This window comes from Penicillium solitum (genome assembly GCF_028829755.1).
Source record: "Penicillium solitum strain IBT 25940 chromosome Unknown utg000008l_segment0_segment0, whole genome shotgun sequence".
Taxonomy (NCBI): domain Eukaryota; kingdom Fungi; phylum Ascomycota; class Eurotiomycetes; order Eurotiales; family Aspergillaceae; genus Penicillium; species Penicillium solitum.
In genome coordinates this window covers 1414930-1438128 of record NW_027072127.1, presented here as the reverse complement: position 1 = coordinate 1438128, position 23199 = coordinate 1414930, and the positions used below count along the sequence as shown (strand labels likewise).

At 49.5% G+C, this 23199-nt stretch overlaps 8 protein-coding genes across 8 annotated transcripts; 5 read left to right on the top strand and 3 right to left on the bottom strand.

Annotated features, from left to right (window-relative positions):
• Positions 1-576: 576 nt before the first annotated feature.
• Positions 577-1916, top strand: N7455_009823 (uncharacterized protein; the record flags this gene model as incomplete). Its single annotated transcript, XM_040956503.2, has 4 exons — positions 577-819; positions 872-904; positions 970-1012; positions 1078-1916. The coding sequence occupies 4 exons, from the start codon at positions 577-579 to the stop codon at positions 1914-1916; spliced, it is 1158 nt and encodes a 385-aa protein (XP_040813121.2).
• Positions 1917-2149: 233 nt separating this feature from the next.
• Positions 2150-3875, bottom strand: cox15 (cytochrome c oxidase assembly protein cox15; the record flags this gene model as incomplete). The annotated part of the gene is made up of 2 exons (XM_040956374.2): positions 2150-3425; positions 3499-3875. The coding sequence occupies 2 exons, from the start codon at positions 3873-3875 to the stop codon at positions 2312-2314; spliced, it is 1491 nt and encodes a 496-aa protein (XP_040813085.2). The 3' UTR covers positions 2150-2311.
• Positions 3876-4211: 336 nt separating this feature from the next.
• On the top strand, positions 4212-5674 carry N7455_009821 (uncharacterized protein; the record flags this gene model as incomplete). The annotated part of the gene is made up of 3 exons (XM_040956414.2): positions 4212-4725; positions 4791-4874; positions 4926-5674. 3 exons carry the CDS (start codon positions 4212-4214, stop codon positions 5672-5674), a joined length of 1347 nt encoding a protein of 448 aa, XP_040813064.2.
• Positions 5675-6198: 524 nt separating this feature from the next.
• On the top strand, positions 6199-7932 carry abd1 (mRNA (guanine-N7)-methyltransferase; the record flags this gene model as incomplete). Its single annotated transcript, XM_040956471.2, has 3 exons — positions 6199-7619; positions 7673-7839; positions 7898-7932. The coding sequence occupies 3 exons, from the start codon at positions 6199-6201 to the stop codon at positions 7930-7932; spliced, it is 1623 nt and encodes a 540-aa protein (XP_040813173.1).
• Positions 7933-8184: 252 nt separating this feature from the next.
• On the bottom strand, positions 8185-8883 carry N7455_009819 (VOC family protein; the record flags this gene model as incomplete). The annotated part of the gene is made up of 1 exon (XM_040956402.2): positions 8185-8883. One exon carries the CDS (start codon positions 8881-8883, stop codon positions 8185-8187), a length of 699 nt encoding a protein of 232 aa, XP_040813130.2.
• Positions 8884-10537: 1654 nt separating this feature from the next.
• Positions 10538-12848, top strand: N7455_009818 (SUMO ligase MMS21; the record flags this gene model as incomplete). Its single annotated transcript, XM_040956398.2, has 2 exons — positions 10538-11259; positions 11333-12848. 2 exons carry the CDS (start codon positions 10538-10540, stop codon positions 12846-12848), a joined length of 2238 nt encoding a protein of 745 aa, XP_040813071.2.
• A 1041-nt stretch (positions 12849-13889) lies between these two features.
• Positions 13890-15683, top strand: N7455_009817 (DUF895 domain membrane protein; the record flags this gene model as incomplete). The annotated part of the gene is made up of 4 exons (XM_040956377.2): positions 13890-14141; positions 14285-14599; positions 14686-15314; positions 15374-15683. The coding sequence occupies 4 exons, from the start codon at positions 13890-13892 to the stop codon at positions 15681-15683; spliced, it is 1506 nt and encodes a 501-aa protein (XP_040813169.1).
• Positions 15684-17082: 1399 nt separating this feature from the next.
• Positions 17083-18133, bottom strand: N7455_009816 (putative mitochondrial dicarboxylate carrier protein; the record flags this gene model as incomplete). The annotated part of the gene is made up of 2 exons (XM_040956491.2): positions 17083-17131; positions 17193-18133. 2 exons carry the CDS (start codon positions 18131-18133, stop codon positions 17083-17085), a joined length of 990 nt encoding a protein of 329 aa, XP_040813053.1.
• Between the last annotated feature and the right edge of the window lie 5066 nt (positions 18134-23199).

Sequence of the window (23199 nt, the reverse complement as noted above, 5' to 3'; positions counted from 1 at the left end):
AGAGCTTGGTGCTATTGATGTGTTATGCGTTGGGGTTTGCATGCAATTCTCTGTTTTATGATAAACGCAGCAAATAAAATAGGTTGTCAAAAATATCGAGGCGATACAGAACAGTTTTCAAACAATATCGTTTGGTTGTATTTGATCCCAGATCGGTTGATGTAAGGTAAAGTAGATATCATCACCTCGCTAGAAGGCAGGCAGGCCATGGGACTCACAAATAGTGAGCCCTCACCAGATCAACCAGCCCTGGAGAGATTGATCAGGTGCTCAATTTAATCAAGTGTACATATGTAGTATTTGTTTGTGTTTTCGAGGATTCCAATCTGTTTGCTTGCCCTTAAGGGGCCCTCTCCTCAAACTACCAGGCGTCATCCAATCCCATGAGACTGTATATAACAATGCCCAGTACAACTTGCATCTGAGAACCTTCATCAACCCCAAGCCTTTTATCTACACCATCCATTTCCATTTCCATTTCGTACATCCCCATCCTCTTCCTTTTTCTATTTTCGGTCAAAGCAATACTTTCTTCAAATATCATCAAGTACCATCGAGCACAGCTCTTTTACAATCATGGGTCATCATACCATGCCTCTCCTTCGCATCCCAGACTTGAGTCTTCCATCTTTTCGGGAGCTCGACGAGTCCGTCGAAGCCAACAGGCGCAACCAGCCGAGCTCGCATCTTTCTAACAATATGTTCGATAGAACAGACAAAAGTTCCTCGTCTTCGCCGCAGAAGATCAATACCATTCCCAACCCGTACCCGCCCTATCCAGCTAATGGATGGCTTGTCCCGCCTGACCCCAGCCAGAATGTTTGTATCCATCTGTCTCTCCCTTGAGAGATTCATTCTAACATCTAGTTAGGCTTTTCGGGGGCCCGGATTTACCTACCAAGACGTGCGTATACAATGCTAGCTATACGAGAAAGAGAGGAACATACATAGCTGACTTCCTAACAACAGGTCTCTACTGGTGTGCTTCAACACAATGTGAACGTGGAGAGGGGTAAGAAAGAGAAAAAAAAGCTTCGGTCTCAGGCCAAAAGTGCAGCTTACAATTCCATCCTATAGAGATGACTCCCACCCCTCAACTCCCTGTACGCCTGAAGGAACCCCAGCCAATCCAGACATCTCCAAACTCTACGCAGTCGACTCTCAGCTCTGCACGGACAATAATCCGCGAGCGGCTATCTCCAAGCACCCCGGTGGCATCAACACCGGAGAAGATCTCCCCCAACGTGCCTCGACGAATCTTAACAAATCGGACCCCACCGAACAAGCAAGTCAACCGCCAAAGGATTAACCGCGGTGCAACCGCAAACCACCGAGTCCAGAGACGGCGAGTCGGCGTTCACTTCTCAGAAGTAGCAGCCCACACCGCGAAGTGCGATGTATGCAACAAGCGCAACAAGAACGGTATGTCTCGCTGCCAGAATTGCGGCTGGCAAATCTGCCGCAAGTGTCTTACCGACCGAAACGGAGACCGAACTCATGCTTCCTTCGGAGCTACTCATGTCCCCGAGGGCGGCGGTGATATGCCCGTGTCTTTGCCGCCTGTGGATGTGGCTCAAGACTGTCGATCCGCCGAGTCGATTGCAGATGTTAGGGCTGCGCAAACCCTGCTGGATCTTGGATCTTTCTGTAACGCAGCGGGAACTACTAGTACTACTAGCGTTGTGAGAGGTATTTCAGATGGACAGAGAGTGGTTCATGCACCTCGCCAAGTCTTGCGGCAGCAAGTCGATGCTTTGTCTACTGATTCTGATATGACCTTGTCCATTGTTGGAGATGAGTGGCCTCAGGACGAGGCTGATATCCCTATTGGTGAGGACGGTCTGCCTGTTGGATACATCATAACACGACGCAATCCTGCGCGTGCTGCGAGACCTTCTACGAAGATGGCGGAATAAGTTGTGGATTTGATGAGGCAGACGAGAGCAAGAAAGTATCACTGAGATCTGGAGACTGAATGTAAAAGAGAGGTGAGAGGCAAGTGAGGAGACATGGAAGATGAGGTCGAAGAAGTATGAAGGGCGAGAAAGAAGACGAAAAAAAGAAACAAAGAAATAAAAAGCGGCTTAGCGCACTTTTCGGATATCAATTTTGGACTTAGGGAGATCAACCAATAACTTCATTTTAGTTCAAAATTTGTTTTTACAATAAATGAGTAGGTATGCTAGTTATACAATAAGACTCGAGAATCATTCGAGTCAACAGATGAATGGAGATGGTATCAATTACCAAGGCGATTGATTAGCACAATCAACCCTGGCCGACATATTCATACACTCGAGAGGCAAGGCAATTACACTCTCTTCACGGCAGAGGCAGCAGTGCTAGAAATCTGCTGGGAGCGAGCCTTCGCAGCCATCTGCAACAGCTTGGCAGTACGCGACGGATGCCAGACTCGGCTGCCCAAGATCATAACCCAGGTCAGGAGGAACAAGCTACCAGCCTGGTGGGCGGAAGCAAGCGGGGTGGGAACGAGGTATAGAAGAGTAGTAATACCGAGTCCGACTTGGCAACAAGCGAAGGCGAACACGCCGTGGACACCCTTTCTAGCAGGTGCGGGCAGGAAGCGCTTCATGGTGGGCGAGCCGCGGGTGTAAGCCATTAAGCCGCAAATGACGGTGAAGGTGGTCACTGCGAGGGCGCGGTGGTCAAGCTGAACAAGAGAAGGATTCTCAAGCATGTTGCGCCACCAAAGATCGGAACGGTCCTCGTGGCGGGAGTAGCGGGCATCGAAAAGCTCCTCCTTTGGAGGTGCTAATCCCTTACCCATCCACGGGAATTCGTTGTAGATAAGTCCAGCATCAAGACCAGCGACGAGACCACCGGAAATGACAGTGGTGAAGACCAAGAGAGCGATACCAGCGACGGAGCGGCGGAAGAAGGCCAGCTTCGGGTCGCGCAGCGCATTCAGCTGGTTGATTCCAGCAACTGGGTCGGCCATCAACCGATTAGACCGCAAAATAGCAAGACCGTTCCACAACATCGCGACGTAGCAAACGAAAGCAGCACCCAGGTGAGCAGTCAGGCGGTATTGGCTCACTCGCGGGTGACTGCCCGGAGCAAAGAGATCATCCTTCAAGCCAGACTTGACCATCCACCAGCCAATGAAACCCTGGAAACCAATGAGACCGGTAATTCCGAAGAGACGCCACGCCATGGGCGTAGAGACCTTCTTTCTGGCGACGAAGTAGACTGCAGGCAGCACAAACGAGATTCCGACGAACCGGCCCCAAAGCCGGTGAATCCATTCCATATAGTAGATCGACTTGAACTCGGATAGGGTCATGTTCGGGTTGAGCAATTGAAATTCGGGAGAGGCGCGGTACTTTGAAAATTCATCCTCCCAGTGTGCCGCGTTCATTGGGGGGAGGGAGCCGGTAACAGGTCGCCATTCGGTGATACTCAATCTGTGCCAAAAATGTATCCCGTCAGCGTTCGAAGCTCACTTTTCGTGAAGACCCAACAATCCAGTCCACATACCCTGATTCTGTCAAACGTGTCAAACCACCGAAGACCACAATTCCAAAAACACTAGCTGCGCTGCCTAGAAGCCAGTACGCAACAGCTTTGTCGCTAATTTTGGGGAAGCTCGATTTGCCTTTTGCAGAACCCCCTTCGACCGCCTCTGCAACGGCCGGTGCGGCATTTGAACGATTGAGACTGGAGGAGAAGAATTTCTTATTGTTCAGAAGGTTTGATTGAATCTTGGTGGGCTGACGGAACTGAAGGGCACCGAATTGGCGGATTGATTTGGCTGCGTAGCCCTGACTTGGGAGGCATTGGGATGTGAAAAAGTCCTTTGCCAGACGAGGCGCAACACCCCGCCATAGCGACAGAGAGCTCCCCAGCGAAGCCATGGTTACGGCGGATGAGTGAAAGAAGAACGTTGCTAAACTTCGGGGATTGTACGATGTCGCGGAATGTCTCGGCCAATCAACAGTGGAGCATTTGTCGGAGTGGAATAGCCCTGTCAACAGTACACAACAGTTGACAGTAAAATCAAATTGACAATTGAGAGAACGCTGACATCTATATCGTTCTATTTAGAACTGACCGTGAGTATCCATGTATGGATCCAATATCGATGTTGGTGCCTGAGGCGGAGACACCTCAGGGCGTTATGATCGCCGCAGCTCCAACTCCGCGTTGTATTGATCCGCCTCACTTGACTTGCTTCCCAGCACAGCGCAAATATGTCCTACGCTTTGGAATCAAAGAAGCGCAAGTTTCATCGTGTTCTCGAATCAATATCCAAACCTCTTACGCCCGACAGCGCCCCCAAACCAGCCCCTGCGACGGCAACGACAGCGCAAGACCGTCTCTCCGCCAACTTATCGATCAAGAAAGTACGTCTGGCCAGTGCCGACCGTTCGGATCTCACAGCGGTGCGCAACTCAATCCACAGGATCTCGCGACCGGCGCACCGAATAGCGTCCGCAAATTCGAATAAGCGCCCAACCTTTGTCCCTTGGGACCGCGAACGTTTTCTCGAGCGGTTAGAGACCTTCCGCCGTGTCGACCGGTGGACTTCAAAGCCATCTCCGATCAATGAAGTACAATGGGCGAAACGTGGTTGGATATGCACAGATGTTATGCGCGTCACTTGCGTGAGTGATTGCGGTGGCGCAGTCGTTGTGAAGCTTCCTGATGAAATCGATGAACTCGATGGTTTCAACATTGAAAAGGTGGAGGAGCGCAAGGAAGTCCGTGAGTGATCCGACAGATTGCTGGACCGGCTAAACAGGGTTATATCCTAACTTATATATCTGCAGGCGCGAGGCTGGTGGATGAGTATGCGAAAATGCTAAGCAGTGCTCATGGGGAAAACTGTCCCTGGCGAAACAAGAGCTGTGATGGTAAGTCTGAATGGGACACTGTGAAACTTTCATCGACTAACATTGAATTAGCCACTATCCAACATCTCCCTTTGACCAATTGTGATGTTGCCCTATCGGGACTTCACAAGCGATATACGAACATCTCGAAAATGGGCGATAAATTGCCAGCTGAGGATATCGTTCAGACTCCAGAAGGGCTTGACCTTGATGTCCTTATCAAAGGACTTCCCGACGAATGGTTCCAAGAGGCTGAGAAAGCTGCTGTATCCACCAACGGAGAGACTCAGCCTACAAGCACCGATAACCAAAACTCAACAGAAACACCCAAAGCTGCCAATCGAACTGCCCTGGCTTTGGCATTGCTCGGCTGGGATACTGCCTCCGATGGAGCTGCGGGGTTAGTCGGGTGCGGTGCGTGTTTCCGTCGCCTGGGGTTATGGATGTACAAACCCAAAGATAACGGAGATGTGACCGTCTACACTTCCCTCAATGTCGCCGATGAGCACATGGAGTACTGTCCCTGGATTGACAAGGTAGCGCAAAGTGGTACTGGGCGGCCCAACGAGAAGACGGAACTACGCGCGGGGTGGCAGATCGTCACGGAGGCCGTAAAGGTCAAACACCGCCGCAGAGTTCGCACCATGGCCTCCACCGATACATTGCGGACCGACATAAGCACACCAACGGAGACTGGAGGCGAAGAAGAAAACCCGGACGCGAAAAAGAAAGCGGACCGCGAGTGGTGGGCGAAAATCCGACGAGTAAGACAGGTTTTGACGGCCAAGTCGCCAAAACGGAAAGCTGTCTTGCCTCAGTGATCTTGCATTCTGATCTTCTTTTCTATTCAATATTACATTAATTGGGAGCGCGGGTTTTATGACGAGGGTCAAAGTGCATCTTTCAGCGGCTTGTGTTTTTTTTTTCAGATAGCTTCGATTTATGGTCATTGTGAGACACGAACACTTCGCAATGGTGAGAATTTATTTATCTCATATTCATGTCTAATCGCCGTAATCATAAGAATCCATTTGAAAGAATATACCTACATATGTACGTAGACAGATGAATGGGAATTAGGGTTGCCTTGAGATGCTCTGATTGGTGGAGATCCGGAGCTCATTGGACTTTCTTCGGACCCCCAGCTGGCCATTACTCTGATATAACTCTGACTTCGACTTCTCCAGAGAGCAATATTTCTGTGAAATCTGCCTAAAATTCTATATTTCTACTAAGATTAATCATTCTAATTCACAGATACACCTTTCTTTCCTCACAAGATCTCCGCAGCCATTGTTCTCCCAAATCATTTCTTTGAACATTTCACAACTCTACCCACGTCGCCATGGATTATCCCAACGGAGATGGAGCTCATGATGGAGCTCATGGGCGATCCACCCCTCGCTCGCCTGCCCGCACGAATGCCACACACCCTCCGACAGACACCGGAAGACACAGGAGTATCGAAGGAGACGGTGCGGCAGACGGATCGAGCCATTTATCAAGCGCCGCAGCCAAGCGCAGAAGACTCCAGGAGAGACACCAAGCCCTCCGGAAACGAGGCCGAACTCCGCCGTCAGTATTCTCACGACGCAACCGCTCCCGCAGCCCTGGCGGCGCTCCACCACGTGAAGACCGACGCTCTCGATCGCCACTACAGCCACGCCGCTCTCCCTCCCCCGATGCACCACGTCAACGCAAGAGACCAGGTGGCGGAGCGCGACAGGGGCTCTTAGACCGTGAAACACTACGACGCAAACAGGAAGAACGTGAACGTGCGGAGCAGGATGAGGCTATGCGCAACTCCCAGCAGCGCGGAGTCACAGACGTGGTGCGACAACACTACAACGCGGTTCCTGAAAGAGGTCGTGAGTGGCGGAAGACGGAGAGCAAGATCAAGGGGCTCCGAAGCTTCAACAACTGGGTGAAGAGTACTCTGATTCAGAAGTTCTCTCCCGACGAGTCGTTTGTCGCGCGATTCGAGGATAGCAAGGACTGGGCGGACGACAGCCAAGGCCCGCCGCCCCCTGCTGATCAAAAGCTTCTCGTGCTGGATCTCGGCTGTGGTAAGGGTGGCGATCTGGGCAAGTGGCAGCTGGCGCCTCAGCCGGTTGACCTCTATGTCGGTCTTGACCCTGCCAATGTCTCGATTGAGCAGGCACGAGGTCGGTACGATCAAATGCGCACCGGACGTGGTCAGCGAGGCCGTCGACCACCCCAGCCGATTTTCCACGCCGAGTTCTACCCGAAAGACTGCTTTGGCGAGTGGCTGGGCGATATTGACATCATCCAACGGGTTGGTATTGATGCCAACGCCGGTCCCGGTGGGTCTATCATGGCCTCTCGCTACGGCGGTGGCGGCTTTGACATTGTCACATCTATGTTTGCCATTCACTATGCCTTTGAGACTGAAGAGAAGACCCGCCAAATGCTCAGCAATGTCGCGGGTTGCTTGAAAAAAGGCGGTCGTTTCCTCGGCGTTTGCCCTAACTCAGATGTCATTACCAGCCGCGTGTCTACCTTCCACAAGGAGCGCAAGGAACGTGAGGCTGCCAAACCGGCTGAGCCGGAAGGCCCTGAGGATGGTGAAGTCGAGGAGGATGAGCGGGCCCAGTGGGGCAACGATATCTACCGCGTTCAGTTCCCTGGCCCAACCCCCGAGGATGGAATCTTCCGTCCGCCTTTTGGGTGGAGGTACAGTTACTTCATGAAGGAGGCAGTGGAAGAGGTCCCTGAATACGTTGTTCCCTGGGAGGCTTTCCGAGCGTGAGTGTCGACCATTATCACGTTCTGCCATGCATAACTAACTTTTCATTCAGCCTGACCGAGGATTACAACCTGGAACTACAGTACCGCAAGCCATTTTTGGAGATTTGGGAGGATGAGAAGAATCACCCCGAGCTGGGTCCGCTCAGTGAGCGGATGGGCGTAAGAGACCGCACGACTGGTGCTTTGAATATGACAGAGGAAGAGAAGGAGGCCGTCAGTGAGTAATCCCCAGATGTACTTTGCTTTTTTCAGCTGCTAACAGATGGCATCGCCAGGCTTCTACCATGCATACTGCTTCTACAAGGTATAAGCTGTCAAGGAGACTTGAGTATCCCATCGACATATATGTAAACTCTTCATATCTTAGCACTTGTGTTTTCGATTTCAAAGAATCATCTCCTTAGATATCAGAATAACTCGACTTTCCAACAACAGTTATATGACATGATTCACAATTGATGACTACAACACTCAAACCACCAGCATATTCACTGCCTTCAATAAAACTCCAGTTAGCCTTCTCAATTCACGAGTGTACCATTCCGAAATACCTCTCATCCCTCTATACATCCTGCTGCTGAATCTCCACCACATTCCCATCAGGATCCGTAACCATCAAAAACATCTCAAACCCAATCAGCCCCTGCGCCTTAACAAGCGCCCTCTTAGCCTCGAGATGCAATCCCGCAAACTCCCCAATTCCCATCGAATTAGGCACCGGCCCCGTAAAATCCTCCACAGCCTCACCAACCCTCTTAAGAATCGCCACACCCTGCGCTTCAAGATACGCCTGCGCCTCGGCAACATCGGGAACAACAAGTCCAACATGTCCAAAGGTATTAGTCCGTTCGGTCGACGCAATAAGCTGGTCATCCGAGACATTGAACTGCACCAGCTCCAGCAGCCCGTACATATTGTTCTTGGCCGCCGCCATCTCTGCGCCGGTTTGGAAACCGGTGCCGTTTCGTCCGCCTTGTGAGTAGCCCATGTAGGTTACTGAGTACTCGGCTGTTACTTGTGCGTCGAAGATATTCCGCATGCCTAGGATGTTTCCGTAGAAGTTCTTCATGGCGGGGAGGTTGGTGGTTAAGAGGCCGATGTGGTTTAAAGCGAAGCCTTTTGTTGCCTCCGGGGCTGTACCGTCGGTGCCTATTGTGAAGGGGTTTGGGGTGTTGTTATCGCGGCGGGATGGGTTGCAGGCTTTGGTTGTTTGGATTGCGAGGAGGAAGGAGAGGATGGAAGAGGGGTTTAGCACATGCATATTTGAGGTAAGTGGGTTTGATAGATGTGTTATTTAGATTGGAGGATGGATGTATAAATGGCTATAGTTCGAGATACTTCCCTGGGTATTTCTATCCTTTATATATCTGAAGGGAATGTCAAAAGTCCGTGGACTTAGATAGTGTCTGTAAAATCAAGTTGCTATTTGAAAAACGCCATAGATTCTGCCTACTGAACTTGCTGGTTTATCGTACATCAACATCGTAGTGAAATAAGGAGCTGTTGGGCTTCGTGGGGGCTGCGCGCAAGGCTAGCTTTATACGGTCAGACCTGGCGATATGCCAAGGCTAAGGCCAAGCCTCAGGGTCTAAGTTTTCTTCGTAAATTCAATGTGCTGTCCATCTTGCGGGCATTTAGGGTTAGTTGTGGAGTATAATCAAGTTGAGAGCTGCGGGTGAGCAGCCACTGGGGTATCTTGGCAGCGGCATATACACCGCTAGAGGGCATAGCGCTGAATCAGGTTACGATGTTATAGCCTTCTGCAAATGTAGATCAGTGCTCGAATCAGATCCGTATACGAACGCCAAGCCACCCGCAACTTTGATATGAGCGTTGGATTGGGGCGTTATAGTGGTTGCAACTGTCGTCCGATTGGGACGGGTTTCAGAGCAAATGCATGATTATGCAGATTTATAAAACAAGGAACCCTTGTCGCTGGTAGATAGTTGCGTATAGTTAAGGCGTCTCGTTCTGACTTCGTCATTCTAAGCAGGCGTCACAATATAGTTCGTCGGGGAGGATTGGGGGAGGATTGAGGCACATACCGAGGGTAATTTGTGATACTGGACTAACAAAATACAGCGCATGAATATAGCTTGGATATTGCGACGGTGCTTTTTTAGTATGAGCTCATGCAGGGGGTTTGTGCAATGTAATTAGTGATGGATGAAACCCTGCAATTTCAGATTTATATTCAGCTAGGAATAAATGAATATGTGACACGAACAGGGTATTCCAAATCAACATGGCCACTTGTATTCCCCTAAATGCTTTTATTCAAGGGCGACTCTACATAGTTGAAGAAATGCTAGCGGTAAAGGTCGTGTATGCCGGTTTTTTGGGTATCAAGAACCGCGGGAGCTTCTGGCCATCAATTTCCAGGGTTGGTTCTTTCTAGCGAAGATAAATACCCCTAACTACTAGCTAGAAGGGTTGTTCGGTTTTCTTGTTTTTCGTACTTCTAATTTGGAGATATAACTAGTATTTTGATAGTAGAAAGGAAAATATATTATCTGGATCTAGTATATAAAAACTTGAAGTGAAGGATGATGAGAGCAAGATGTACCCATATATCCATCCCATAAATAACGGGTTCCCCCTGATATTAACAGAACTAGACACGGGAGTACATGATGCAGAAGAATGAACATGAGAGTGTCTCTTAAAAGAACTATACTCTACATCCATACTTCCAATGTCCAGGCCCACTCCGCACTGATAAGGCTTATCGCTGATATATGTAACCCAAACGGGACTAGCGTCATCGCGTCTCGCGTCGGGATTTCGAGATGCGCTTTGTTACTTGGACTTTCTTTGTCAACGGCTTGGGAACCCTGTACTCGAATCAAAGCATAAAACCCTCATAATCCGGACCTCATCAATTCCCCCACTACAATAATTATTCTCCCACAACGATGTCGGCAACACCAAGCCGACAGCTCTCAGCCCATCCACAATCAGCACAATCACGCAGACGAAACGCAACCCACACTTCAGTCTCAGAGGCAACACCTCTACCAGAATACGAGACTCCCGAGGCCCCTCTCACAGCCGAAAGTCAGCGCCAAATCGCCGCCCTCCTCGCATCACAACACCTCCGCACCCTCCGCACCCACCTCCAACATGCTACCGAGAAACTCACACACTCAGGTGGCGAAGTAAATGAGCGTCTTAGTGATGCCAGAACTCGATATGAGAAACTGAAGGAAGCTCGCCGCCGCCAAGGCGACGAGGATGTCGACGACGATGAGAGCAATGAAGAGTACCAGCGGCTTGCTGAGGCAGAGTCTCGAGTCAATGATATTACTGCGCAGATGGAGGAGAAGACTCGACTGATTGTCGACTCAGAAATAAAGCTCCAGGGGTTGACAGATGCGATGGGTGAAATTGAAAGAGAGGAGGGCGAGACCGTCGCTGCTGCTTTGGGAGTGAGACAGACCCGTCAACAGCGGGCAAGGCAGAGAGCCAATGCTGATGATGACGCCGATGGGACCGAGGATCCCACCGATGGCGATTATGAAGATGCGCAGGAGAGAGAGATGCGCGAGCGCAATGCACAGAACCCGCCTAGTCGCAAGCTAGTCGATAAGTTGACGGAGGGCGTTCAGAAATGGGATGAGCTTTCTTTGACAGAGAGGTATGAGATGTATTCCTGGTCATTTTTGTGGCTGTTATACTCGAACGCACAGAAACTGACAACTACGATCTAGATACGCTAGCAATAACTCCTACATCGGATTCTACCGAATGGTACACGACTCCAAATTCCCCGGCGATGATGTCCCGCCCTTGCCCCACTCATCTACATGGTTCGAACACATGGAAGATACGAATAAGCAATCAGGGGCACCGGCACGTACACGCAATCAGAACCGTCGCGCGTCGCCCGCCAACTCCGACGATGACATTGCCATTGAGCGCGAGCGCATCTCCCTCAAATGCCCATTGACTCTCACACCTTACCAGGATCCCGTAACAAGCACCAAATGTCCGCACAGTTTCGAGCGGGAGGCGATTATGGATATGATCAAACGCAGTCCGACTACTATTGCGCCCCCGGCCTCTCGCCGGGGACAGCGTCGCGTCCATGTGGTCAAATGTCCTGTCTGTTCTATTCCGTTGACTGCGGACGATTTACGGCCAGATCCTGTTCTACTACGACGTGTTCGCCGTGCTCAAGAGCTTCAGGAGCGCGAAGAAGAAGATGATCACCTTGAAGGGGATGGCAGAAAGCAGAAGGATCGCAGTACCGGCATTACCTTGGGTAGTGACGTGGAAAGCGATGATGATGCTATGGATGTTGATGCCCCTCCTCCCTCACAGCACATCAAGATGGAGCCGCTAAGTCAGGCTGCTCGGGCCGCTCAATCTGATGATGAGTCTAGTGACGATGCGGAGAGTCAAGATGCTGAGGCTGAGGATGCGGAGAATACAGAAGGGGAGAGTCAAGAAGGGGAGGATGAAGAAGAGGAAGACGAGGAAGGGCAGAACGAAGAAGGGGAGAGTGAAGAGGTGGAGACTGATGAAGAACAAAATGAAGAGGTGGAAATAGAGGAACCGGACAGCCAAGAAGGTAAGAACGGAGAAGAGGAGAACGAAGATAATGAAGAGGTGGAGATTGAACAAGAACAGGACAAAGAGGTTGATACTACGGAACCGGACAACGAACAAACACAACATGAAGAGGTGGAAATGGAGGAATTGGACAATGCAGAAAGTGAGAATGAAGAAGGGGAGGATGAAGAGGTCGAGATCGATGGACTGACCAATGAAGAAGCAGGGAATGAAGATCTAGAGATCGAAGAGCCGGACAACGAAGAAGTGGAGACCGAGGAAGTTGACATTGAACAAAGGCAGAATGAAGAAGAGCGAAACGAAGAGATAGAAGTCGACGAACCGGAAAATGAAAATCGGAACGAAAAAGTGGATGAGGAAGTGTCCAGCGATGAAGAGCACAATGAAGAAGTGCAGAACGATGAACGACACAGCGAGGAGGATAATGGGGATGTGCAAGATGAAAATGAAGATGTGGAGAGCGAGCCAGGGCAGAATGAACCTGTGGATTCTCAAAAGGATGTCCAACAAGCGGATGTGCAGAGTGAGAAAGGACAGGATAAGGATACCAGTGACACGGAGGACACTGAGGACAGCGAAGACACCGACACCGACAGTGATAGTGATATTGAGCTCAAAGTCGAGAGTGGGTCCGAGGATGAGGAGGTTTAAAGCCACGAGAGTGATTGATATGCATGATACCGTCTATTACGAGCGTTTTTGAATGAATTCCCGTTATTCCTTTTCCACTAAACCGAGACAATGAAACGTTTCAAACTACATATCGGAATTTCGCATTCTTTCCTAGACCCTCAGCTGACTGTATCTGTACTACGTAGAATAGAGCCTCCGATTGTAAGATTTCTGGTATCTGTCATCTGGTATCTTTATAGATCTAAATATGGTGACTTCATGCAGATGTCAAGCACATGTTTTAGAACCGAAAGAATGGAACACGCTAGTCCCATTATGGACTCTCCCCGCAGTTGAGCCAACGGATTGGCTCGTGGGACCGGAACTAACCGACCAATCGATATGAGGTATAGCTGTTTCAAGACTAGTGTCCCTAGCGTCCCTCCTTTCTCTCTTTTTATTTTCATTTATTTTCATTTATTTTCGGGATGTGACTCTAAATGCTCAGATCTCCCAACTCTATTAACCCCAGAAGTTCCCATAGTAACCTTGTAACCTTAGAACCTGGTAACAAAATACTACATCCCCTTTCCCCAGTTCTCACGCGACAACCCGGTCTGCCCGGTCTACCCGTCCAAAGAAACAGTGCCATCAGGGTGTAACACTGCTATCAAAGCGGCCTCGCCCCCAATCAACTAGACCCCGCAAGTCAGCATCCCTGTCCAATTGGATCTACCACCAATATCTACTCCGTATGGGTTCTCTTTCTGAAGGCCCGCCACATAAAGATAGCCCCAGTCCGTGACCCAACCAATGCTACCTTGCAACACTATTTTGATCTATCTCTTGATTGTAATCTGGACTTAGCTCTCGCTTGGCCTATATCTCTCTTCGAAAAGTTGGGGTAGGGGTACATCGTACAAGAAGTTGAGAAGCTGGCTATCTATCTTTTTTTAATTTTCTTTTGGTTTAAAGATCTCATGCCTCCTTTTTCATTTTACCTTCTTCCCCAACACACCTCTTAATATTCTCTACACATTTTAATCCTCTATTCTTCTACGGCTTCCGCCTCCATTCATTATGAATGTATTCAAGAAGAAGGAACGGGAGGCTCCCCCCGAATATTCATCCGAACCTGACCCAACGCCTCGACCCCCAGGATGGATGTACAGGTCCAGTAAGATCGGCAAGTTCTCAACGAGCTGGTATGCCTCGCCACGTATCCAACTAGGCATGGTCGCCTTCGTCTGTTTCCTCTGTCCAGGCATGTTCAACGCCCTAAGCGGAATGGGCGGTGGTGGAAAGTCCGACCCCAACTTGGCTGATAGAATGGTATGATCTGCACACCCTCGGACACTTTTGTTTTTGGTTCTCTACCTGTCTCGTGCCCCCACTCTTCACCAATCTAATACTCCGAAACTCCGATTTGGTCGCATTTTATATTGTGGTATCCACGCTCTAACAACAACAACCAGAACATCGCGTTGAACAGTACCTTCGCCGTGGTGGGCTTCTTCGCCGGAACTGTCGTCAACCGTATCGGCGTCCGTCTTTCCCTCTCCTTCGGTGGAGTCGGTTACTGCATTTACTCCATCAGTCTCCTCGTCTCCGAACATGCATATGTCCCCGGTTTCAACATCTTCGCCGGCGCCTTCCTCGGTGTCTGCGCCGGTATGCTCTGGGCCGCACAGGGTACCATCATGATGTCCTACCCGATCGAGCAACAGAAGGGCCGCTATTTCGCCTGGTTCTGGGGTATTTTCAATGTCGGCGCCTGTATTGGTAGTTTGGTAAGACAAGCCCAACCCCCTTACCTGGCCCTGAAATCCCAATTGGCTCTACATCATCCAACAACAACTAACATGGCAATTCAAAGATCCCTCTGGGCCAAAACATCCATGTCACGGAGAACAAGACCGTCGGCGATGGTACCTACATCGCCTTTATCGTACTCATGTTCGCAGGCGCATGTCTTGCACTATGTCTCTGCGACGCAGACAAAGTCGTGCGTCCCGACGGCTCCCGCGTCATCCTCATGAAGCACCCCTCGTGGAAGTCCGAGATCGTCGGATTGTGGGATACAGTTCGCTCGGAACCATGGATCGTCCTCCTCTTCCCCATGTTCTGGTCCTCCAACTGGTTCTACACATACCAGCAGAACGCCATTAACGGCGCTTACTTCAACACTCGCACCAAGGCGCTGAACGGATTCCTTTACTGGTTCGCGCAGATCGTGGCTGCTGTTATCATGGGTCCTCTGCTTGACACTGAGCGTGTTCGTCGCTCTGTTCGTGCTAAGGTGGCCTTGACCTCACTGTTCGTTCTCACCCTCGTTATTTGGGGTGGTGGCTACGCCTGGCAGGTGAGGTACACCCGTGAGGATGTGGACCCCACGACCACGGATTTCAAGGGCTGGGATTGGACTACCAAGGGCTACGTTGGTCCTATGTTCCTCTACTTCTTCTACGGCATGTACGATGCCGCCTGGCAGGGTATTGTTTACTGGTAAGATCTCCTTCGTTTTCTTCCCTGCGATATCTCATGACTGACATTCTCTCTTCTAGGATCATGGGCGCCCTCGGTAACTCCGGTCGCAAGCTCGCCAACCTGGCAGGTTTCTACAAGGGTCTTCAATCCGCTGGCGCAGCCGTGATGTGGTCGTTAGACGAAAGAAAGATACCCTTCATGAACGAATACGCCTCGAACTTCGGTCTGCTGTGCGGTTCGATCCTCATCGCCGTCCCTGTCGTCTTCTTCAAGATTAAGGACTCTGTTCCTGCGGAGGACGAGATCGAGGGCACGGGCGAGACACTTGAGGATGTCCTGCCGCCTGGCGCTATTGAGTCCAGACATGTTGGTGATGAGAAGATCTAGTTAATCAGAACTAATATGAACTCCAACGGAATGGGATGAAACGTGATCTCTTTTTTTTCTTTTCTTTTCGTTCTTGCGATGGGCGTCTTGTTGTTCTGTGGTGGATCTGGAAGTGCACGTCTTGATCGTCGGACTGCCTGGTTCTTATTTCTTTTTTATGTCGCCCTTCCCCCCGCTTTGTGATTCCCCGGCCATCTGGCGAGCATATTTGCCGGTGGTGCACTAAGGTTTGGGTCTCCTATTCTTACGAAGTCGATTTTAATGGTGAATTGTTTCACACTCACGATGGCATGTCTTTTCCTTCTTGTTTACTATTCTGCAGGGCCTGCTTTCTGCTTCGCCGTTAGAATGGAATACATTCACATAAATAATGGAGAGACTTATTTACGTCTACTATTTATCCTATTTGTAAAAGCATCAGGACCGAGAGCCATCGGCAGAAAGTCGGTCGCAATATTGCTGGTCGATAAGTTCAACATGCTTACCCAGTGGAGAGAGACCTTCATCGTCTCCTCTGCAATCTCCGCCGAACTACATCTCATGATATGTATGCAATCTGTCTGGAACGGATTATCCAACAGACCAGGATTACCCATAATCAAATACCGAGATGAGTCATATTGTTCCTTTACTAGAAACATACTTATAGCTCTTGAAAAATGCAACCCTACATGAATCGGAGAAACAGTGCGGAGTAGCTATTTTACTATTGAAGATAAGAAAAACAGAAAGAAAGAAATAGGCAAGTAAGCTATCTATCCACTGAGGATCCTACCTAACTCGCATATCTACCTCAAGCAGCCATCGAGGCCTAAGACCATGACGTAGAGTATGACATAGGCGAAGAACAACAGCAAGACAAGGGGGTATTCGCTTGTCGAAAACAGAACAAAAGCAAAAGGCACAACAAAAACAAGAAAATGAGCAACGACTTGACAAAGACCTGACAAAGACAATGCGTTGTATTCTGTTGTCGTGCTGACTCCGCGGAAAAGACTTGTCGGCCGTGTATCCTCTCCGACACATTTTCATTTTCTCTTCCCCGGGAATGCAAGGGAAATTGCAAATTAGAATAAACCCTTCGCCGGTCATGTTTTCCGAATGTCCAGGAACCAAATCTAGCATGGGTAATTTGTCATTGTAGGGAGGGGTAGGTTTGTGCGATGCACACAGACCTGACGGAGCATAAAGTGTCTCGGAGTTAGATTGGCTGTCTTCCTCCGGACGCTGCGCTTTCCATGTTAAAAATAGCAGATTGTGTCTGTTGATAGACTTTGTGTCGCGGTGAGAAAATATTAAATCGCGCAACTGAGCAATAGGTCGATGCGATGTCGTGTAATCGAGCAATGTAAAAGAATGAAACCTGAAGACTCAGGCTTTCAAAACCGGTAAAGCAAGTCTACTTGGTGAGGAGGTTGAGATAATCAGCCACGATGAGGGTGACCATCCTACAGATGCGAGTCAGTGGGGAAAGATCAAAAGTTGGGGTAAAATAGTGGGGGAACTAACGCATGAGGAGCGATCCGGACGTAGTAAGTGCCGAAGCCACGGTAGAAACGCAACCAGCCCTCTTCCTTGGCAACCTTGCGCGCACAATCCATCAAGCCCTTGTAAGGAACCAGTCCAGTCTTGGGATCCTTCTGTTGCTTCTGAAGACGGGTCTTGATAAAATCGAAAGGCAGAGACAAGAAACTAGCAAAGAAGCCAGCAATTCCGGACGCAGCAAAAGTCTGATTCTGAGCGGAGAGGGAAGTATGCTGCTTAAGCTGCTGCTTGGCTTCAGAGAAGAAAGTCAATTGACCCATGTTGAGGGCCATGGCACGGACAACTGTAGGCGAAGCACCAGCCCACAAGGCAGCGAGCCCCTCGGTGCGGGTGATACGACCGAGAGCATCAAAGACGGAACGGTAGTTCGCGCGAGCCTCGGGGGCCTTCAGGCCGTCGGACTGCATGCGCACCAGGGCCAAGTCGGCCGGGTTTCCAATCATCGCTGCGACTCCACCGGCAGTCAGTCCTGCCGCAGCACGCTCGGCGAAGGTAACCTTTCGGCCTGCGGCTTCGGCGCGGACATTGATCTTCTTGATGAATGTCTCGAAGAATCCCAGACGGGCGGTTGTGTAGACGGCTTGGCGGAGAATACCGGCGGACAGACCGGTGTACAGATCGAGGACTTTGCCGGAGGCGATGATATCACGAGTGATACCGAGAGCGGATGGACGAGGACCGGTGCGAGCTCCTTCGCCGGCGAGCTGCAGACGCACCTTGACCATGTCGACGGGTTGGATCACGGCGGTTGCGGTCATACCGGCCAGTCCGCCGTTGATGAAGGGCAGGGCATGGCGGGTGTACGGGTGGTGCAGGAAATCGGTAGGATTCTCAATGGCGGTCTTGGTTGTGGTTTGGGCAGAGGCAGCAGCAGTGCTGGCACCGTCCTTGATAGTGGATGCCATAATGAAGTATTAAGATCCTAGATGCGGGTCAATATAATGCACGATGTATAGGCGTGGAAGGTCAAGAAAACACGGGAGATGCACTAACAATAAGAAACCCTTTTCAGAAGGTTAGCAGGATCTCTTTGGTGGATTTAGAAGCCACGGGGACTGTTCACGGGTTTCTTGGACCATGGTACTTACCGATGACGTAGTTTGATATGATAGACTGAGGCAGGTGTCAAGTGGCGACAGTACAGTTGAAGAAGAACAAAGAACAGAAAGCAGAAGAGAGAGAGAATAAGAGGGGAGACACAAGAAAAAGTCACCGGACAGAGAAGGTGCGGGGTGTGATGTCGTGTAGAGACTCAAGTACTCTGGTACAACTATACAGAAGGGTCAAACCGGGGACAATCGGGGCCTGAGCTTGTCTAATATAATGAATCTCAAGAATCTCCAAGTAATCTACACAACCGTGAACTCATTCCGAACCGGAGATTATCCCCCTTCAACCGACTCCCAACCGATGGCTACCCGCGGGTTCCCCGCCCAGGGTATATGGAGATGACAATATGGAGACGGGAATAATGTCTGGCATTTCCCTTATAGAGCGAAAGTCGCCAGAACCAGGGCCTCCCCACCAAGGTTCAAGTGTTGGACCAATGATATCTGCTTTGTTTCGATTATCAATGCACGAACGTCGACATGTCTGCACGCTACGGAGCTTGTGAAAATGCGGGGGGATAGCTTGACGATCCTGCATTCCACAACCTTGCTTTTTTTTTACAAAAGGCACATAACCAGGTCAGAAGAGTATCTGGATATCCCAGGACTGCTTTTGATATTGTCTAATGCAGAACAGAATCCAAACTGCCATTCCCTTCCCTTGACCTCTTCCAACTGGATCAACACGGCAGATATATTAGTGCGACGAGCTAAATTCGGAATCCCCACTCACACTAAACCCCTTTGGGATTCCCCACGATAACTTATCGGGATCCCGGTCCTCACTGATATACCCGACACCGCATAGACACCCTCTCCGGGCATATCTCGGAGATCAAGTACTGTCTGCAATTGTGGCTGCAGATGTTCCATGGATACATACCCTGTTCAAGAATACAGACATCAAGCCATTCCCAGCACAATCTCCCAACACGGTCAATTCTTCGTTGGGTATCTACAAACGCACGGATAAGCCGTATATCGGACTATGATCTAATTGTTGGGCTTTGTCCCAGTGCCTAGAATCCAATAGCCTGGACTAGCATATGGGCGGGGCGAACAAGTCTAATCGGCTATTCCACCTCAATAATTCTCTCCCGCTTCCCTCGGGCCAACGATCCGAACTTACTCGGACGGCAGTCCAATCGGCCGAGCATCACTCTGCTGACGCTGTGGTGGGCCCGCCCTTGCACCACCCCCTAGTCACCGACCAATCTCATCCATTGAGATTCTAAATGATCCCCCTTTCCTGGTGTGGAGCTGCGGCTGGCGCTACTATTGTTGAGTTGACACGGCGAGGCTGCAAAGATTCCTCCGGTTTGGGCTTGCTTCTGCCTCCTTTCCGCCGATGACCGGTAATAATTATGTTAGGTAAACTTCTAAAGTGGATTCTCACCCTGTATCTGGTGCTGCGTCTGCTCCATGGTATTGGTCGTTTGTGACGATTGCGGATATAAGTTGTCAACTTCTAACATCGTTTCGAGAGGACCGGGCATATCGGTAAGAGGCAACGGAGGAGTGTTCTCCGGACAATATCGTCATTTGTTTGTCCGGGGATGGTGACCATTGATTATTTGCCCTGAATATGGCACGGGGAATAGACGGGAACTTGTTTTGATGGACTAGTGTTCGAATTCGCGTGGTGGGAAGGTCACCAAAGCGATGCGAGATTAAGCTATGGACAGTGAATGCCCAACCAAGATTCAGGGTCGGATATCGCCGTTTGGTAATAATGTACGACCCGCCAAGTCCATGTTCGAGTCATTATTACTCTCTGTTAGAGTCCGAGGCCCCGGTGTAATCCAAGTCCGGACTTCAAAGTACAAGGAAGACAAAATGTCCAACTAAACAACTCATTCGCATATCCACGGACCTCTTCGATGCCCATGAACCCATTCAGCTCTCTGCATCATCCTCCGACAAATAAAAAAATAACTCACATTAGTCTCGGAGCAGTCTAACAAACCCGTCAACTTCTAGTAAACAACACCAACCACCGCTATTACGGTACCAAGCCAACCAATCGTGAAAGTCTAAGTGCCGAGTACGCTCCAAAATATCATCTGCGGAATCCACTCCGTGCTAGCTCGACCCTGAAGAGTTCCCACGCGGAAGGTGTCAATCAAACTCAAAGCCCATCACCACTCCCACTTCTCTCCGCGGAAAGGGTTCTCGGCAAGTCGGGAACTCCACCGGCCTCAAGCCTCGATTTAGACCCACGGGCCCTACCGGCATAGAAGTTCGGGAACGTTTCTTATATATGGCGTTCCTGGATAGGGGTATCGCGGTGAGGAGCCGGGGACGGGTTGTAGGAGCGGGAGTGAGGGTTTGTCCTATCCACAAGTTCAAGGTGCCTCTATTTAAGCCTTGACTTCTAACCTCTTGGCATATTTGACCAATTCTTTTTCATTTGCATCATTCCGGGCATCTTTGGCTATTCAACATTCTCAAGTGTTCTCCATCTGCCACCACTCTAACCTTCGATTAGTTCTCTCCGCCGACCACTTCGAGTTCTTTTAATTCTCTTTCTGTATCATCATTATAGGACAGAAATTTGCAGAGTGTCCCAGATAGGACAAGCATAAATCCCCCAGTGTCCTCTCGCAAGTTGGGAAAATCGGGTTTGAACTCCTCATGAGCAGCGACAACAAAATCACGTAACGCTCGCCGAGCAGCATTCATCAAGCTGATACCCGACGAGGGCGTGCTGTCATAGATAACATGGAAATGTAAACTTAATGACAGCACAGGCTTTTGATTAACGTTCCATGCCTGAAAAGGCCCTACATATTCTTGATGGCCAAGAAAGTGAATTCAGCAAAATGAGCAGGTATCTAGCAATTGGTCAAGTCAAACCACTGCAGGCACTAAAACCAGAAAACATTATCCCCACCCCTCTTGGGTTTTATCTATCTCCACTCACTACTTCCAGTGCCTTCCGGTTCACATGTTTCTATAGACTCCTTGTAGAAAAGCCGTCTAGAGAGCTTCGAAGCTAGGTCAACCATAAATTCCCTACTGGCCTTCTGGGGTTTTGCAAATTGAAATGCGAACTTGTTGTGGGAACCGAAAACAAAATCGCACAACTCTTGCCAAGCAGGATTCAGCAAGCTAATCTCTGACATAGAGTGATGCCATAGATAATTTCGATCGTATCTGTCAGATATATAAGCCTTGTCAAGGGTGACCGTCTGTACTCCTTGAGAAACGGCTCGAAACAATATTTTTTATCTGAGCAATGGTATATTGCTCCAGATCCTCGGCGAGATACCGATGGGCGAATGAGTAGACTTTCGCATGTAGAATAATAGCCTCCCCCTTGTAGCTTCGGCTAGTGTGTGAGGAGCCGGACCGAGAACCTAGAGAAGCAATCAGTATTCCAAGGGCCGAGTTGTTGAACGTTCGGTGGACTCACTGTGTTCAGTGGTTGATTGTGCTGGTTCCTGTGGAGCTGGGTCTTTGCTTAACTGCCGTTCCCATGGGACAGTATAGCTCCGGCCATAGCAAAACTTCAGGACACAGTCGATAGATTCTTCGTCAAACTCGGACTATAGAGATATATTTTTGATATCAAAACACCACGACACGGCTTATCTTCAAACCGCAGAGGTTATTCTTCGGCATCTATCCCATGAACCATATTTATATAAAGTATTAACCATCAGAATAGACAGTAAGATCATCAATCTTTGGTATAATTGGAAAGGTAAAAAGCTTGACTCTGTGGAGGATAGCCGGTTGGTTGTATTTATATGCCTTCAAGCACTAGAACAAAGATGTATGCACTGTACAGAATATATAAAAACATACTACAGCAAAGAACACAAGAGGACACAAGAGGACACAGGAGAATGATGCATCAAGCTTCAAAGGCCTCTCACGCAATCTAGTGTTCCCCAAAATCGAATGTCTGTCTCCTTCTGTCCACTCCTGGACAAAAGGGGGAATATTCTCTCCCCAGAATAAAATGTCCAAATCTCCGTTATATAATCTTCCAAGATGTGGACATTGAGAATGAGGAGAAGGACGATGACATGGGCCATTTGCTTTTTGGAACATTTCGGTATGTGTTCGTTCTACCCAAATTTTGTTTGATGCAATACATACATGTTGCAATGCATGCTTTTTCCATGGCTGACTTTACTTCTTGGAGATTCTATCTTCCATGCTATCATGGAAGTACCCATGTCTTAAAGTTCCTGTCAGGTATACAACCAGAATGACTGAATATCGTGCGCACCCCCTCGCCGCAGAAAGCCAGCCTTGGACCTACACGCTAATATTTACTAGATTGCACGTCAATTTTTGGTCGATGATCCTGCAAGCATTGCAGCGAGAAGGATATATGGCTATCTCGAAGACACAGAGAGCACCCATTAGGAACCCCCCTCGGTTGTTTGGGTGATCTATGCAAACACTATATCACCTACACTAAAACCCGATCAAGCCCGACGAGTGCTTCCCAACTTTGTGGCTGTCAACTACATACATACTTCCATCTACACAATGGGCCTAGTGGAAGTGTTCTGGCGGAACTCAGTGAGGCACACTCAGCCTAACGACACTCAACGAGAAGCTACTTCGGACTTACCATCCTTCACTAGGCCTAGGTCCCATCAAAGCTACTCTCAATCCACGCGGATTCCTCTCGGTATACAACCTTCACGTACTTGGAGAGATATTCCCGCCCGCCATCAGTGCCAAAGCTTCCATCATCCTACATCATCTTCCATCATCATTCTGTTCAAGTCTCGGGTGGACGTGGAAAAGTCGTAGTTCGAGGATGGATTCACTTCTCCGTTCGGCAATCTACGATTAATATACGACGTGGATGAAGACGGTCCGAGTCCGACTAGGGAAGA